The 18,078-nt window shown below is 39.6% G+C and overlaps 1 protein-coding gene across 2 annotated transcripts in view; it reads left to right on the top strand.

Annotated features, from left to right (window-relative positions):
• Window positions 1-18,078, top strand: part of PRKN (parkin RBR E3 ubiquitin protein ligase) — a 1,338,651-nt gene that overhangs the window by 248,712 nt on the left and 1,071,861 nt on the right. For both annotated transcript variants that reach the window (XM_078447547.2, XM_078447546.2), the window contains exon 2: window positions 13,938-14,101. In XM_078447547.2, coding sequence (XP_078303673.2) covers window positions 13,938-14,101 — 164 coding nt within the window. The remainder of the gene's footprint in view (window positions 1-13,937; window positions 14,102-18,078) is intronic.

Genomic DNA, 18,078 nt, shown 5'->3' with positions numbered 1-18,078 from the left:
AAAGGCTAATTAATTTTATTACTACATCTAGCAAGCTGCCCCATCTCTGAGAGGGAAAGACATAAATTGTTAACATTTAACATCAGAATATATTTTTTACAATAGTAACTTTTCCTTAAAACAGTACTCCTATCTGAGGAACTTTTTTGTTTATTTGTTTGTTTTTAGGTATCTTTACAAACCTCTTTTTGATTGAAGCAACTGAGAAATGCAAAATCGTTTGAAAATTGTTTCTATACAAAAGAGCAAAGGAAAATTATGTGTGAAAAAGATCTCACCCACAGTTAGGCAAGGAAACAGACCCATGAACCTCAGGATGGTGTGATCTCCAGGGTCTGTCTTCATGGCCACATGTCTGTTTAGTTCCACCGTTGACTCTAAGTGGTAGTTTGCAGTTGTGTGGTTTTGATTTCTTTGTGTTAATCAGCCTCATTGTGATTTTAACCTCCATTTATATTAGAACAAGTAATGTTCAAATCGTTTCACTCATATATACCATCAAACATACTTATTTTGAAAAATTGCGTACTTTCTTGCACATTTTTAAGTTGGTGTAAAAATTTTATCATAGGTTTAAATAGTTGCGGTATTTTCATATTGTTAATATTAAAGTTTAAATAATAAAATGATTGCATTTTAATGTGTCCAGTAGTATATTAAAACTACGATGACTTGCTCTTTACTATCATTTTAATAACACATAAGAAAGCTTATTTTTATTTTTATTTATTTATTTAAAAAAATTTTTTTAATGTTTATTTTTGAGACAGAGAGAGACACAGCATGAGCAGGGGAGGAGCAGAGAGAGAGGGAGATACAGAATGTGAAGCAGGCTCCAGGCTCTGAGCTGTCAGCACAGAGCCCAACGCGGGGCTCGAACTCACGAACCGTGAGATCATGACCTGAGCCGAAGTCGGACGCTTAACCGAGTGAGCCACCCAGGCACCCCAAAAAGCTTATTTTTAATAGAAATTTTATAGATATATATACTTTTAAAACTTGTTTTTCTATTTCATTTCCCCACAGAACTTAATACATAATAATAATAATATAATAATAATAATAATAATAATAATAAACTTATTCGTGGGTTCCATATTTAATTTCTCTACATGTTACAATGTACTTGTGACCACAAAAACAATACTTGTGGCACTTTTTTGGTCTTTCACAGACATACACAGACTTGTGAGAAATTTGAGGCATTCCATGGGCAGAGTTCCAACTGGGGTCAAACAAAGCATCTCTTTGTTTTCTTGTTTTAACTCTCATACTGTGAACAAGTGTCCTTATGTCCTTACTGCCATATTTTTTTTCATTTTGGGTACTTTGTTGGTGATTTTGTTGGTTAAAATGACCCCCAAACATTGTGCTGAAGGACTGACTAGTATTCCTAACCACAAGAAAGCTATGATGTGCCTAATGGGGGGAAATACGTGTGTAAGAGAAGCTTGTTCAGGCATGAGTTTCGATTGCTATTTGTTATGAGTTAAGTGTTAATAAATCAACTAAATATGTAAGATAAGGTGTCTTTAAACAGACACGTAAAACAAGGTTATGACTGTTTCCTGAAAATGTGATGAGAGACGCAGAGGAACCTAACTTTTTATTTCTCATGGGAGCAAAATGGCTCCATTTTTTGTGAATTTGGTGTTTGTGGTATTTCATTTAACATAACTACCACAAACAACAAAAAATGACTTAAAAATATGTATGTGTCACCTGAAATACACTTCTTCAAGAAAAACATGTATAAAAATTGAAATTGAAGAGAGAAAAGGGAAGATGACAGCAGAGGAGGAGGACCTTAGGCTCACTTCATCCCACAAATATGAGTAGGTAACTATCAAGTCATCCTCAATGCTCCATTGACCTGAAGACTAGCAGAACAAACTCTACAGCTAAAGGCAGCAAAGAGGCCACATTGAAGAAGGTATAAAGTATGAATATGCAGTTTGGGAGAGAAAAGGATCATGGCCACTGTGGTGGGGAGGGAGCTGGGGTCACAGAGAAGGGTGAGCAACAGACTAGCACACAGGAGAGCGCACAGGAAAAATGAATCCCCATAGCATTTGGACTGGAAAACAAAAGGGGCTGAATTTCATGAGTTATTGCAACCAGCAGGGCTTAAAGTTGGCATTTTTAAAGGTCAGGGGGCTCGGCTCAGGGAGAGCTTGGCAGACATTGGGGCTGCTTTTGGAAAGAAGGCAGGACAAACAAGCCACAGACATACCATGTGGAAACAACAATCTGAAGAGTTCCTGGAGCACACAGCAGGGAGGTTGTTTGCTCATCTTGAAGTGTGTCCCAAAGAGGCAACATTCATGGAGAGAGCCCTCCAGGAACAAAGGAACTGGCAGATGCCATTTCCCACCCCCACCCTTCAGCATAAACACAGAGCCACCTGCAGGATCCAACACAGCACTGATGCTCACTACCTAATTTGCTTACACCAAGCCGCATCCCCCTAAGCCTTGGTGGAACCACCCTTTTCTGTCATTCTTGCCTCAATCCCAGCATAGTGGTCCCTGTCCCCCAGAAGACCAGCCCAAACCTCTGTCCACACTGTGTCTTCTGTCTCTGGAGTTCTTCATAAGGTCATTACCCTCAAGAACAGGAGAGGTAGCTGATTTTCCTAACATATAGAAGCTGACACAGAGACTTAGACAAAATGAGAAGAAAGAGGAATTTGCCCCAAAAGGAAGAGTAGGACGAGGCCATGGCCAGAGATCTAAGTGAAACAGATGTAAGGAACATGCCTAATAGATAAGAATGATCATAAAGATACTCAATGGACTTGAGAAAAGAGTGGAAGACGTGAGTGAGACCCTTAACACAGAGATAAGGAATAACGTAGCAGAGATAAAAGGCTCGATAAATGAAATGAGAAACACACTTGTGGAATGAACAGCAGTCTGGAAGAAGCAGAGGAATGAATTCATGACCTAGAAAACAGAGTAATGGGAAGAAATCAAGCTGAACCAAAGAGAAAAAAAAAACAACAAAGAATTATTGCAAACAAGAATGAGACTTAGGGAGCTCAGTGACTCCATCAAATGTAATAACATTCACATTTTAGGAGTGCCAGAAGAAAAGGAGAAAAAAAAAGGGAGCAGAAAATTTATATAAAGAAATAATAGCTGAAAACTTCCCTAATTTGGGGAAGGAAACATATATCCAGATCCAGGAAGAACAGAGAACCCCCAACAATATCAACAAAAGCAGATCCACTCCAAGACATATGATAATTAAAATAGAAAAATATAGTGATAAAGCATTTTAAAAAGAGCAAGACAAAATGAGACAGTTACACACAAGGGAAACGCTACAAGGTTATCAGGGGATTTTTCAGCAGAAATTTCCCAAGCCAGAAGGGAGTGGCATGATATATTCAAAGTGCTGAATGAGAAAAATCTGCAGCCAAGAATACTCTCTCCAGTGACGCTATCATTGAGAATAGAAGGAGAGATAAAGAGTTTCCCCAGACAAATAAAAACTAAAAGAGTTCATGACCACTAAACCGGCTCTGCAAGAAATATTAAAGGGGACTCTTTGAGTGGAAAGGAAAGATTGAAAATGACAGTATGAAGGTAGGAAACACAAAAGCAGTAAAAATGAATATTTTTGTAAAATATTAGCCCAGTAAGTCACAAAATAAAAAGATGTAACATATGACACCATATACCTAAAAGATGGAGAGAAGAGGAGTAAAGAATGGGTTCAAACATAAATGACCATCAACTTAATATAGACTGCTAAACAGAGAAGATATAATATACAAACCTAATGGTAACTTATTACCATTATACCATTACCATTAGAATAAAGAATAAAGAGAAGGAAAAATAAATTAAAAATGGTTTAAAGACCTAAATTTGAGGCCTGAAACCATAAAAATCCTAGAAGAGAACATAGGCAGTAACTTCTTTGACATCAGCTGTAACAGTTTCTTACTAGATATGTCTCCTGAGGCAAGGGATACAAAAGCAAAAATAAACTATTGTGACTTCATCAAACTAAACAGTTTATTCACAGTGAAAGGAACAATCACCAGAAACTAAAAAGGCAACCTACTGAATGGGAGAAGATATTTGCAAATGGCTTTTCCAACAAAGGGTTAGTATCCAAAATATATAAAGAACGTATAAAACTCAACACCTAAAAGTGAATAATCCAATTAAAAACTGGGCAGAAGACATGAACAGACATTTTTCCAAAGAAGACATCCAGATGGCTAACAGACAAAGAGGAAAAGATGCTCTTCATCACTTACCATTAGGGAAATGCAAAACAAAACTACAATGAGATATCTCCTCACATCTGTCAGACTGGCTAAAATCAACAACACAAGAAAGGACAGATGTTGGCAAGGACGTGGAGAACAAGAACCCTCCTGTACTGTTGGTGGGAACGCAAACTGGTAACGCCACTGTGGAAAACAGTATGGAGGTGCCTCAAAAAGTTAAAAATGAAACTACCCTACAGTCTAGCAATTGCATTACTGAGTATTTACCCAAAGAATACAAAAACACTAATTCAAAGGGGGTATATACATGTGCCCTGATATTTATAGCAGCATTACTTATTATAGCCAAGATATGGAAGCAGCCCAAGTGTCCACTGATTGATGAATGGGTATGGATGTGGTGTGGATGGAGCTAGAGAATATAATGCTACGTGAAATAAATCAGCCAGAGAAAAACATCATAAGATTTCAGTTATATGTGAAATTTCGGAAAGAAAACAAATTAGCAAAGGGGGGCAAAAGAGAGAGACAAATCAGGACACAGCCTCGTATCTATAGAGATCACACTGATGGTTACCAGAAGGGGAGGGCCATGGGGGGGATGGGTGAAATAGGTGATGGGAGATTAAGGAGTGTACTCATCCTGATGAGCACCAGCTGATATGGAATTGTTGACTCACTATATTGTATACTTGGTACTAATATAACACTGTATGTTAACTAACTGAAATTAAAATAAAAACTTAAAAAATGAAACTTAAGATGTATATTTTAATTCCGTGGTATCATAAAGCCTTGATATTAACAATTTCTACTTGGATTATGATATTGTAATATTTTTCAGTTTAAAAGTTATAAACAGTATAAATATATATATATATATATATATATATATATATCTGATGAATAATTTGTTGGTGTTTTTGACAAATAATTATTCAACATAAAGTTATATTGGAAATGCATCTCTTAATTAGGTGGATTGGGTTATTTTTCTAACTGATAACATGTGTCTGTGGATGAGTTTTACTTATTCCTAGAATGAAATAAATTCAACATCATTCTTTTCATGTTTGTAGTTGTTCTAATAAATAAGCATATGGGAATAGAAGGAATTTTATTATAATGTTATTACTTCATTTTTTAATGCATTCAAAATTATAATATGAGAAAAATACTTAGTAAGCCTTCATTACAGTTATTTCAGTGATTTATCAGTTTATGACCCAACTGAGTCCATCTTTAATTTTGTTGAAAGCAAAGAATTTGCAATTACATACTTACACTGGGAAAATAATCGTATAGAGTCATTCAGTTTTTCAGTTTCTGGGAAGAGTGCAAAATAGAATGCAGCCACAATTTTTTAAGTCATTATTTTTAATTAAACGGCTATCTTTCATTCAGAGGGATTTTGTTCCATCTGATAAATTTACAAAATGTTGGGAAAATTAAAATATTAATTTCTATACAACGTTGCTAATGCAATATTTATGATTAATTGTTTTTATCTTTAAATATGTTTTTGTCAAAGCCTTGGAGCTGTGTATAAGTTATTCTATTTATGGGAAATACCTACTTTTTGACATGTTTGGTAAAACTAGCCTTCTTTATCAGATCAGTCAGCCAATGAGAATTAATTTGTCAGAACAAAAATGGCCCCACACAGGCATCTTGTTGTAATCGTATTCTTATATTACAATGGGTGTGTGGTTGTCTGGTTGTCTAACCGGCTGTCTAGCTAGCTGACTGAATGACTGAGTGGGTGGGTGGAGGGACAGATGGATGGAGGGAGGGAGGGAGGGAAGGATGCATGGATGGAAGGGTAGGTAATTGGTAAGCAGTGAAATTTTTGACAGAAGTTCATTTCCTAAATGAAATAAAGGGACTCTCTCCTTCCATGTTACAGACAACAATCTTAACTCTTCTGAGACTTTCCCTAAGGAGGAATTACTTCTTTGGCAATACTGAGGAGTTAGAAGAGCTAAGATAGTTAAATGAACACTGTCATTCCTCTTGTCCCTCTTTCTGTGTATCTGAATTCCTAACCATTCAGAACCCATGTGGTGCTCATGTAGCCTGACATGGGTAAGAGTACCCTGCTCCCCATACCAGCCTTTGCCCTGGTGCAAGAAGTGAAGCTCCTCTGAGTGTTAATGGTGAACCTCTCCTGGGATTAAAAATGCCTCTCAGTCACCAGTAATTCAGGTTATCCTTTTTTGATGCCCTGTGGTAATGGGCCAGAGTGAAATTCAGGAAGAGTATAATATACATTTCTTCTGTAAAATGAGAGTATGTTGATTTTGAATGAGGGTGGGACAAAAGATTATTTTGATACCTCAGCCATGATGATGTTTTTAGACATATCAGTTTTAGGAAAGATATGCAAGGAATAGGAAAGACCACCTTCTTAGACCCCCAGGGTAGTATATAGCTCTGCGTGGAAGTCACTGACTTAAAGGGAAAGGGTTCAACACACAGGTTCTAGCTCCTGCTTTTTCCCTTATAAATTTTGGGTGAACTACTTTGCCTTCGTGTACATCTGTCTATTCGTTTGAAAAGTAGGAATAGTAAATGCTGCCCCAATTATCTTTCAGAGCTATTGTGAAGATTAACTGGGATAATGTCTGTAAAAGCATTTTGAAAACGGAGAGCTCTGTCTAAGCAGAAGATATCTTTATCTGTATCCTAAAGTCACTTTAGATCAATTATAGTGTACTACAAAGCATAGTGAAGTAGAACTTCATCCAAAAAACCATTCTTATTCAAAGAGAATAACAGACAGATATTTTTTGTTACCTAAATATTAATATTGTCCAATTGACAGTAATCACAACTGTAAGCCATGCATTCGGACTTAGGTAAGAGCTAATAATTGTTGAAACTTATCGTGTAGTAGGCACTTTCCGCATTCCATATATCAATTCATTTAATTCTCACAACACATTCATGAGGTGGGCACTATTATTATCTCTTATTTTGTAGATCATAAAGGGACCCAAAACTGTGTGACTTGGTTACATACTCGGTAAGGGACACACCTAGGCTTTGAATCCTGGCAGGTTATTCCAGAGTGCATGGTGTTAGCCATAATCCACACCTCTTGTTATATAGATCCTTAATTGCATGTTTCCTACGTCCCATTCTCCACTTCCCATAACATGACTTCTGCTAAATAATTAAAAAGGAAATGGAAGAATTAATCAATGAAGAAAAGAGTATATGGCAGGGGGAAGAGAGAGAGAGAGAAAGGACCAATGGGAAATCCAATGGGTACTCCTTTGTCAAACAATCACAGTGGTTGCTTCAAGGCCGTGGGTGACTTCTTTGGCAGTTGCTCTTGCCTTGGCCCCCTGGCCTCTTACCCACTGAGGAGGGTACGAAAGGCTCACCATCTTGTCTATCGTGGGAGTCTGGGGGCAGAGAGAGACCCACACACTTCAAGTCTGGCTAAATGAGTACACGTCACCAGTCCCAACTCAAAGACAGGAAGGGACAGAGGAGCACAGAGTGTGGTTTATGAACACACTTCCATCAAATCTCAAGGGAGTGCAACATAGTCTGATGCATCTTTATTCTTCATAACAACTTAACCTTTGAATCTATGTGGTGTTAATACTGACATTTCTGCCTTCTTATAGTTCTTTTGCTTGGCTTTTTTTTTATTCATTTACTTTCAAACTATTTGTGTCTTTATATTTAAAATGGAACTTTTTTAGACAGTATATATTTGGATCTACTTTGTTCTATCCATTCTGAGTCTCTGCCTTTTAATTAGAGTGCTTATTCCATTAAAATTTAATGTACTTATTGATATGGTTGAATTTGGTCCTACCATTTCATTACATTTTTTCTATTTGCTCCTCTGTTTTTATTTCTCTGTTTCTCTTTTCCTGCCCTTTTGGGGATTCAATATCTTTTAGAATACCATTGTAATTTTTATTTACTTTTTAACTTAACATTTTTATTCACTTTGATTTTTACTCTAAGAATTATAATGTATATTCTTCAATTTTTACAGTCTGTTTATTGTTGACATTGCACCACTTTCCCCTGAAAATGTAGGTTTACAACCTAATAGGTCCATATCCATTCCCCCATTCTTTGTGCTACACATGTCATACTTGTTATCTCTGCAATGTGTTTTAAACTCCATATGAAACTTTATGTCGCCCTATAGCTTGAGGAATGTAGGAACTGGTCCTAAGGGGTAGATAACTCCATGGACTCACATAGTTCTGGGGATGGGCTGAGGTAGAAGGTTGTGGGAGTGTTGGATTTTAGAATAAGAATACAGCATAAAAATCATGTTGAGTGAACATTTCCTATGGAAATATATTGAATTACACATGAATTATGTTGCATGTAGCTTGGATAATACAGCCCTGGGAGAACACTCAGATGCAAAAGAAGAGAGTCTAAGCAGACCCCTGGGAACTCTAAAATCAGTAAGTCCAACGAAGGAAGAGAACCCAGTAGATGAAGCTAAGAAAGCATGTCCTGTGTTGTAGGGGAAGCCAGGATGGTGCAGTAACAGATGCCAGGAGAAAAAGTGTTGTGAGAAGAAGAGTCTACTGAAAGTCTCGGAATGTTCAAATGTGAGAACAGAAATGAAACCATTGAATTAGAAACATGGAGGTTATTGCTTTACCAAGAATGATCTTCAAGAGTGGGTTCACAAAAGCATGCAAAGCAAATCAGTGGAGAGCAGGACTATAAGAAATTCACAGTAAGGTTTTCTGTGCACAGAATAAGGGGTACAGTGCCTGAAGGGATGTGACGACAAGGTTTATCTGTTTATGACAGGAGATACTAGACTTAGTGATCTTTGTCAAAGGTAAAGAAAAAACTACCTCCACAAGGAATATTTAGAGATATGTAGGGTTACTTTTTGGTTGCCACAATCACCAGAAAGTGTTCCTGGTGTCTATTTGACTGTGGCTGGAACTACATGTTCTGCAGGGCATAGGACATTTTCTCTTGAGGAAGACTTGTTTTGCTCCCAAAGCACTGAGCCTACTTTTATACAGATCACAATGGTCTATCTTGGGCTCTGTTTTTATTTGATTTTCTCAGCACAGAAATCTGGGCCTCACATGATGTTCCCTGCCAGCTAAAACCACTTGTTCACCATGCCTCTGACAAATCTGGAATGCTCTTTGATTTGTCCACTTTAGATCACCCCTTCCAAGATCTCCAGGAAGTCAATCACTGTGACCAAGGGAAAGCCAGGCACTGACTGGTTTATGCCTATCCTTGAGCCAATCACTGTGACGGAGGATGAGAGAAACATAAGCACCCATCACCCAATGACTCCTTCCCCTTTTTCTTCTTAGTTACTTCCTTATCCTCTGGATCTTCTGAACATTGGTTAGGGATGGCATCAAAATGAGTGTAGATGTGTCTCATTATCTTTTCCTTAACAGTGCATTATGGTGTTTATTAATAATATACATTATTCATAATGTTAATTGATATAGTATTTATTTCTGATGCTATTATAGGTGTCATTGAAACAATTCATTCCCAAACTTTTAATTTATAATGAGATCTTAGAAAAGGACATATGCTAAATTCTTTATCATGGTCTCTTTGACCCTGGCAGTTTTCTGTCCGTCATGAAGAGGAGCAGAAACCAGAAAAATACCCCTACTCCATTGAACGTATCTTCGTTACAATATAAAGAATCGATGCTACTTTAATTAGCACTACCTCCTCTAGAAGAGTAAAATTAGGGAACAGTTTTGGAGTACAAGCTTGCCCTGTGGAAAGAGTACAGGATGTGTACCAAGGACTCTGCCCAGAATTTCCTAATGCATCCACAATTGCAACAAATCTTTCATAATGAACATTTAAGACTGCGTAGATTATCTTCATTTAGCAGATGAGGAAGCTGAGAGAAGGTGACCAGGTAACTTGTCCTAAGTCATAATATTAGCAAGTGTCACAACCAGGATTCTGGTTTTTCCTTTCCTGGCCCTAAAGATATTCTTCCTGTAGCTTTTCAAGAAGTAGCAGAGAGAGAGGGTTGGATGTGTTCCTCCTCTCCTCTCCTTTGGGAATCTTGGGGTTCCAGGACCAGGACAGAAGGGTTATGACACATTTCTCACATGTGCTAGAAGAAGATGGTGACCCACCACAAATCACACTACTGCCATTAAGCCCTAACCATTTTCTTCTTAATGGCACTTGATTATTGATGACTGGGTCGCTTTAAAGTGTCTGTTCTTTTCCATGACAATATTTTAGTTTGCTTAATACCTGCAGCGCATTTGGTCAGTCTTTCCATTGTAAATTTGTCCTCTATGTCTGAACTGCTGCTCAAAAATACTCATTTCTAAAGTATTGACATGATTTAACCAAATTGAATGTAAGCTCAGAAACTATAATTTATCTACTTATACAGAATAAGAAAAAGGCCTTGGGGCATCTGGCTGGCTCATTCGCTTGAGCATGCTACTCTTGATCTCAGGGTCCTGAATTCAAGACCTGGGCTGGGCATGGAGCCTACTTAAAAAAAAAAGAAAGAAAGAAAGAAAGAAAGAAAGAAAGAAAGAAAAAAAAAAAAAGAAAAAGAAAAGTGAATTTAGCTTTTCTAGTTAAGAATAAAAAAAAGCCTTTAGGGGCACCTGAGTGGCCCTGCTTCAGATTCTGTCTCCCTTGGTCTCTGCCCCTCCCCCACTCGCTTTCTGTCTTTCTCAAAAATAAATAAATGTAAAAAACAAAAATGGTTTTAAAGCCTTTGGACACTAATGATTTGAGTTGTGGTACAGAATTATCTAGTATGTTTTTTACAGCTTTTTTGCCCTTTAGTTTTGCTTGTTTGTTTGTTGTGTAATTCTTGTTTTTAAGATGGAATGCCCATGATCAGAACCCATGGAGAAAAATCACCAACTCAGGGTATCCTGGAATTTTTATTCCTTTTTTTTTTCCATTTTAGGAGCTTTTGTGTAGTCCCCAGTTGCTTCTTCCCATATTCTCCCATGGTCTTCGGCTTAAAAAAAAAAAAAAAAGTCTATTCAAACTCCTATAAAATCATGTTTGGAGCTGGGACCATACCTTTTGTCCCTTGTTGCCCCACACCTGTCTCCTATCTTTTCTGATGAATTGGTTGCCTTATGGTCCCTGATCTGAGGATGCGGTGAATACACCTCCAGGCCTCCCAAGACATTTTATTTCCCCTCCTCTGCTTCAACCGTGTCACATGACGTGTACTTAAAAGTTTGTCAAAATCTCCTTTTCCTCTGTAATTTTTTTTTCATCAATTTTTTTTTTATTAGGAAGACTTTTGTCACTTCTAGGCCATACTTTTTCTAAATAGTTTTCAGTGCCAGGTAAAATATGTCAGGTTTTTGTTCTTGTGGGTCATGTACAGCACCTGCTCTCGTTTTGCTGTCATTTTTATCTTATTGTGTCTTATAACGTTGTTCGTTATTCTTGGCTCTTAGCTCTTCATGGGAGCCTTTATTTTTTAATCGCATTTTCTACTGCTAACATGTATAGGGAATACCTGAATTAGGTTATAAAGCCTCTTTGCTGTTGTTGTTTGTCTTTTTTGTCATAAGGAGAAGGAATGTGGACTTTTCTTCTGAGAATATTTTAGGCAGCCTGTTATAGTAGAAATGGAATGGGGTTTAGAATTTGATTGAACTGAATTTGAGTTGTGATTCCATTACAAAGCAGCCGATGTCCTTAGAAAAGTGATTACAATTCTCTAGGACTCCATTTACTATTCTATTAGATAAGGATAATAATACTGACCTTACCAGATCATTGGAAAGCTTAAAAATAGCCTATATAAGGTACAGCTTCTGCCACATAGTACGTGTTCGATTATTATTGGCATTGTAATTATCATGTTATTTTAATTATTATTAGTTGGGCCATCTCATATTTGAATTGGGAGCTAGTAAGTGCTAATGGTACATTTGAAGGAGATACAGCAGAAAAGAAGCTATAGTGGCTGGCCTTAGCCTTAAGGTGTTTATAATCTTTTAGAGAAGGTGAAATATATACCAAAAACACATAAGACATACAAACATTCATTATTTTTGAAGGTAATTATGTAACAGTGGTAAACACTATCAACATTACTTAACACATCACAGGACACCCTCCATGGTTTACTTATTGTGACGATTAGGGAACTGAGAGTTAAAGCTATAGGGGTAATGTGTTCTCCGCATATGCTAAGCTGGTAAGAGAACTAATAGGGGTCCTTCGGACTCTGGAGGGTGTCCTTACAACCTCGGTGCTCTGCGCCTTCCATGAGAGAATGCCGAATAGTGTAAGATGTATGTGGTAAATCCACTGGAGCCTGGAAAAGGTGGCTCTGTCTTGACTGGGCTGATAGTGAGAGTCCTCTTGGAAGAGGGATGTTTGAGGCAGATCACGTGGTGACCCAGCTTTCATCAGGCAGGGGTGAAGAAGGGATTGGCAGGAATAAAGGCAAGGCATGGGTGCAGAAGTTTTCTGGAGCATTCAGTTTAGCAGTGTGCTTGTGGGGATTAATGGAGAAGCTGCTGGGATATAGGTTTGTGTCAAATAAGAGGGACCTTGGATTTTTCTCCCTGGCAGTGGGAGACTTTAAAGGATTCAAGTCAGAGCTCTGGACTGATAAGCCTCACTGAATGCAATGGGGCAACACTTGAAGAAAGGCTTACTTTACAGAATGGTTCGGGACATTTTGGAAGTGAAGAGAGGGCAGCGAGACTCCAGTTGGGAAGCTAGTGCTAGAATCTAGAGAAGATTGACTGAGAGTAGTGACAGAAAGCATGGACAGGAAAGGACATGTGTGGGTGACATTGATGAGGTCAGGATGGCAGTAGACAGTGACGAGAGGGCATGCAGAGACAGCAGGTCCCAGCCTTGGTTGTGAGGGGGCAGAGGCTCTCATAAGAAAGATGGTCTCGGGGCACCTGGGTGGCTCCATTGGTTAAGCATCTGACTCTTGATTTTGGCTCAGGTCATGATCTCACAGATCATGGGTTCAAGCCCTGTGTCGAGCTCCACACTAACAGTGAGGAGCCTGCTTGGGATTCTCTCTCCTTCTCTCTCTGCCCTCTTCCTCTCTTCCCCCACACCTCAAAAAAAGTAAATAAACTTAAAAAAAAAATAGATGGTCTCAGTAGTTTCAAAAGAAAAGGGAAGTATCTCCATAAGATCCAGTGGAACCTTTTGAAAGGGACCTCAATGCCAAGGACTCCTAGACACAGCCTCGGGTGGGCCTTCACTCTAGTCTGTAACATGGCTTGAATTATTTCCATTGCTATATTGTGAGTGCTAACATAACACTTCTGGTGCTCATGAAGGGGGGCACCGGGGAGGGAATGCATGTTCGTACATGCTGTCAGAGCTGAATCTCTTCCATAAACTCTTGGGAATCTCACAATTCCTATCTAGCAAGTGTTCTGTGTGAGTCCTTTGTTTCCCAGGATGGCTGTCAAAGGGAGCATGTGAGTGTGTTTGAGGGTCACTGACTAATATATGAAAGGGAAATCCCACAGGGAAGCTCCATTTTTCTTCAGGTGTTGCCCCATTGCATTAAGGTTTCTGTTCTAAGTGAAAGAAAATGTATGCCATTCCTCGAAGGGGCGGGTGAGAGAGAACTCAGTTCAGAAATGTTGCTGTTGCCATGTCAGAGCTTTGAGTAATGTTCACTTCTCCCCCCCGCCCCCCTCCATGTCTTGGTCAGTGTTTGTCAGGTTCAACTCCAGCCATGGTTTCCCAGTGGAGGTCGATTCTGACACCAGCATCTTCCAGCTCAAGGAGGTGGTTGCTAAGCGACAGGGGGTTCCAGCTGACCAGTTGCGTGTGATTTTCGCCGGGAAGGAGCTTAGGGATGACTTGACTGTGCAGGTGAGTTTCCCTTGCTGGTTGTTTCTGGGATGCAGCCAGCCCCATGGCTAATGCCGCTTTCTCTGCCAAGCTGACATTCATGCCTGAGATCTAATAGAATAAATAGTGCCTGGGGATTCCTTGAACTTTACTCCACACCGCTTCATTAATTCTGACCTTCTTAATTATGCATTAAAACAGCAAGCAGGAAGGATTGAAAGAACGACAGTGAGTGAGCGAGCGAGAGAGAACACACAGCCTGGGCTTAGCGAATAAATGTTTACTGACTACGGGAGCAGGAAGGCACAATTTCTGTGTCTGTTCAATTTCTACCTTACTTATTCCATTTGAATCTTAATGAAGAAGGATTCGAATAAATTGTTCCCAATCAGGCTGCTCAGTCAGTGCGCTGCAAGGGATTTGTAACCCAATTGTGACCCCTGGAGGATAGTCACAAGTCTGCGGCTGTGGCTCCCCGAGGAGGCTTGGGGCTCAGGGCCCCCATTCGCAACGGGGTTCCCCGGCCCATCAAAATCTGTTTCCATGCTGGTGGTGCAAGAAGACAGAAGCATAGCAAAAGTCCACCTTCGTGTTTAATTTCTCTAAGCGTCAGTAAAATGTTCCCGAGAATAGGGCGCTGACAGCCAGTGAGCAGTGGGTCTCCTCTCCTGGAGCCACACTGCTCCCAGTACTCTTAAAGCCTCCTATCCTTTCACCTGGGTGTTTCATTCACCCAGGCAATTTCTGTAGGAGGAAGGGGAGAAGTGGTTAAAGCACGTGATGAACAGTGCCCTCATCTAGAAGTGGGTTGGGGAAGCCAGCAAATAGGGTTCAACACGGGATTGAAATCATTCTTTGTGAAAGCATGGAGTAGCACATGCCTTCTGTGGATGGTAGGGTCAAGCTGAAGGACCCCCCCCCCACACACACACATTTCTCCCCTGTCTTCACCAGCACAGATGAATGGCACTCAGGTTTACAGCTTTCTGGGGGGCGCTGCTGTGCCTGTTGACCTGGAGCCCCTCTGGCAATGACATCCTCTCTTTGCTGTCTTCTGCTAATTATATTTACTGTCTCTGGGTGTAATGCTCTCAGAATTTGGGCATACAAAAGGAGCCATAGAAATGCAAATCACTCTCCTCCTGCTCTGGTGCCTCTTTGCTGATGGCTGGAGGCACCTGCTCTTTGTGCATAAACTGCTGTGCTTGGCTTTCTGCAGTTTGTTTTTATAAGGGAAGTGCCTGTGCTTAAAAGTGTTTTGAGTTTTTTTTTTTTTTTATTTCAGTCAACTAAAAAGCTTTTTACTGTACCTGCCAACCTCTAAATCCAAGAATGTTCCCTTCACAAATAAATGATTTTAAAACAGTTCCTTGAACCAAAATATTTTATGTTACCAGGAGTTTTGAAGTTTCAGGTGCTAAAGCTCTTCACCTCTACTGTTAGAGCTGATGGGTTAGACTAATTGCTACAGAGGATTCATTTTACAAACACATATATACACACTGATTGAGATTCTTTTCATTTTGACAAATACTTCCAATATCCTGGGTTTCTCAGGGGCTCACACACACACACAAAAGCAAAACTCATCCCTGCTTTTGTGGTCACTGCTCTTTATTTGGTGGTGGTGGTGGGGGGTGTTGCTCAAAGCAACAGAAGTATCAGGTTGAACCCTATGGTGTATGTTAAAACTATCATCAGTTTCAGGGTTCAATGTAAGAACATCAAACATGAGAACTGCAACATGAAACCTGAAAGGTAAGCGATACAAAGATTTTAAAGGTAGAGAAAAACATCTGAGTGGAAGTCACCAAGAAAGACTTTGTGGATGAATTGAAACTCAAGTAGGATTCCATAGATGGGGCAGGAACATGGTGTGCTTGTGGGAAAACATGGGTTCCTGTTCTTCTAGAAGCTAGGAGAGATGTTGGAGATGGGCAGGAGGGAGTCTGGAGCTGTATTTTACAGAGCCTTGGCTGACGTGGCATTGAGGCTTCATGCTTGGAGAGCTAGGGCGAAATAGGGTGCTGTGGAGAGAAATGGGAGTCTGGAGATCCAGTCTGATTGTGGGAAGTCTGAAGAACTTACCATAACCAGTGGTTGCTGGGGTAACTCTATGTGGAGATGTGTAGCAGGCGTTTGAGCACTTACCTGTGTTGCTTAGGGGTTCACTTTATTTAAGGGCCAGTTACATAGAGGTAAATATTACAGCTATTGGATTAGATGCAATTGCCAAGGGACAGAGGTCAGAGGTGTGAGCAAGTCTTTTAGGTAGCAAGGGGAGGAACCAGCGAAGGAGGCATCATCTATCCAACCGATGCTTTTGAGAATATTTGAAAAAAGGCCATTACTGGTAACAAAGTATATGCGCCCTGCACAGATGGTGGAGGATGAGAAGAAAACAGCCTTTGGACTTGGTGTCTCATAGGGGCGACTCCAGTCCAAGACCATGGCTGGTGAAAGCCAGATTGTCCGGGTTCAGCACGAGCTGGGGAGGTTGTCACGCACAAGCTCAGCTCCTCAGCGAGAGGAAGGAGAGGCAGAGAGTTCCTGGAGGAGCCGCGGGTCCTACACGGTGTTGCACGTTCGCTAGCCCTTGATTGTGTGCGTGACTGATGTCTTTTTTTTTCCTTTTAATTTTTTGAGTTTATTTATTTATGAGAGATAGAGACAGTGCAAGTGGGGGAGGGGTAGAGAGAGAGAGGGAGATAGAGAATCCGAAGGAGGCTCTAGGCTCTGAGCTGTCAGCACAGAGCTGAACACGGGGCTTGAACTCACAAACCGTGAGATCATGACCTGAGCCGAAGTCGGACACTTAACCGACGGAGCCACCCAGGCACTGCATGAGTGATTTCTATATAGTTGTGATCAGTGTGACATGCAATTTTGTATTCTTTTTCTTTTGCAATTTTATACTCTGATTATTTTTCACTTCATATTGTAAGCTTTTCCACGTTGTTATATAATCTTCATTTCTAAGTATATGGATTATACTCTGTGGACTGTTTATAACATGATATAACCCCTAAATATTTAGGGAATATCTAGTTTTAATATTGCAAATTAAAGCAAAACAATTTTTTTAAATGTATCTTACATGCTTAGAGAATGTGGCCTGTGTGTCACTTCGCTCATTTGTAAAGCGGGAATAATACTAGTACTTGTCTGGTTAGAATTCTGTGAGGACTAAGTTAGTGAATTTATGTGACGCTGTTAGAACAGAGGAGGACATACAGTAGATGCTATACAAATGCTAGCATTTATTAGCATCTTCCTTGTCATGATTGTCATCACCGTTATTAGGTGACAACTTCAGAATCCAAGACATCACCTTAAATAACACAAGACTACTTTCCGTCATGAATTATGATGAGTATGTCTGCAGTAAATTAAAGAGTTAAGGCATGGGGCTCCTGGGTGGCTCAGTTGGTTACGTGTCTGACTCGGGTGCAAGTTGTGATCTCTCGGTTCGTGGGGTCAAGCCCTGTATGGGTCTCTGAGCTGGCAGTGCACACCTGCTTGAGATTCTCTCTTTCCCACCCCCCTCTCCCTCTCTCTCTTTTCCTCCCCCAGTTGCACTCACTCTCTCTCTCTTTCAAAAATAAACATTAAAAATAATAAAGAGTTAAGGAATAACAATCAGATACATATTTGACTGAGGCACGTATGTCTGTATATAATTGTGTGTGTGTGTGCACGCTCGTGTGTGAATGTATATGCATGGAGTATTTATACATTTTAACTAAAATGTGTAATTTTAGTCCAATGGAATTTTAGTATACTTAAGTAAAAAGAACTCTGTGGAGTTGAGAAATTTTTGTCCCTTACATGTACAAGTTTTACTTAGCGTAAGAATAGTAGAATTTGAAATTGGCAAGCCGGAAAAGACTTTATACTTCCTCTAAACAAATTTGGTAAAAATAGAAACCTGCAGCTATAGTGTCCAGTAAAGGTTCATCATGGTATTATTGCTTCTAAATTATATTTCTGTCAAGTGA

Source organism: Panthera onca, chromosome B2 (genome assembly GCF_046562875.1).
Source record: "Panthera onca isolate mPanOnc1 chromosome B2, mPanOnc1 haplotype 2, whole genome shotgun sequence".
Taxonomy (NCBI): Eukaryota; Metazoa; Chordata; class Mammalia; order Carnivora; family Felidae; genus Panthera; species Panthera onca.
Note: the sequence above shows the minus strand (reverse complement) of the source record. Positions and strands in the feature narration are given on the sequence as shown.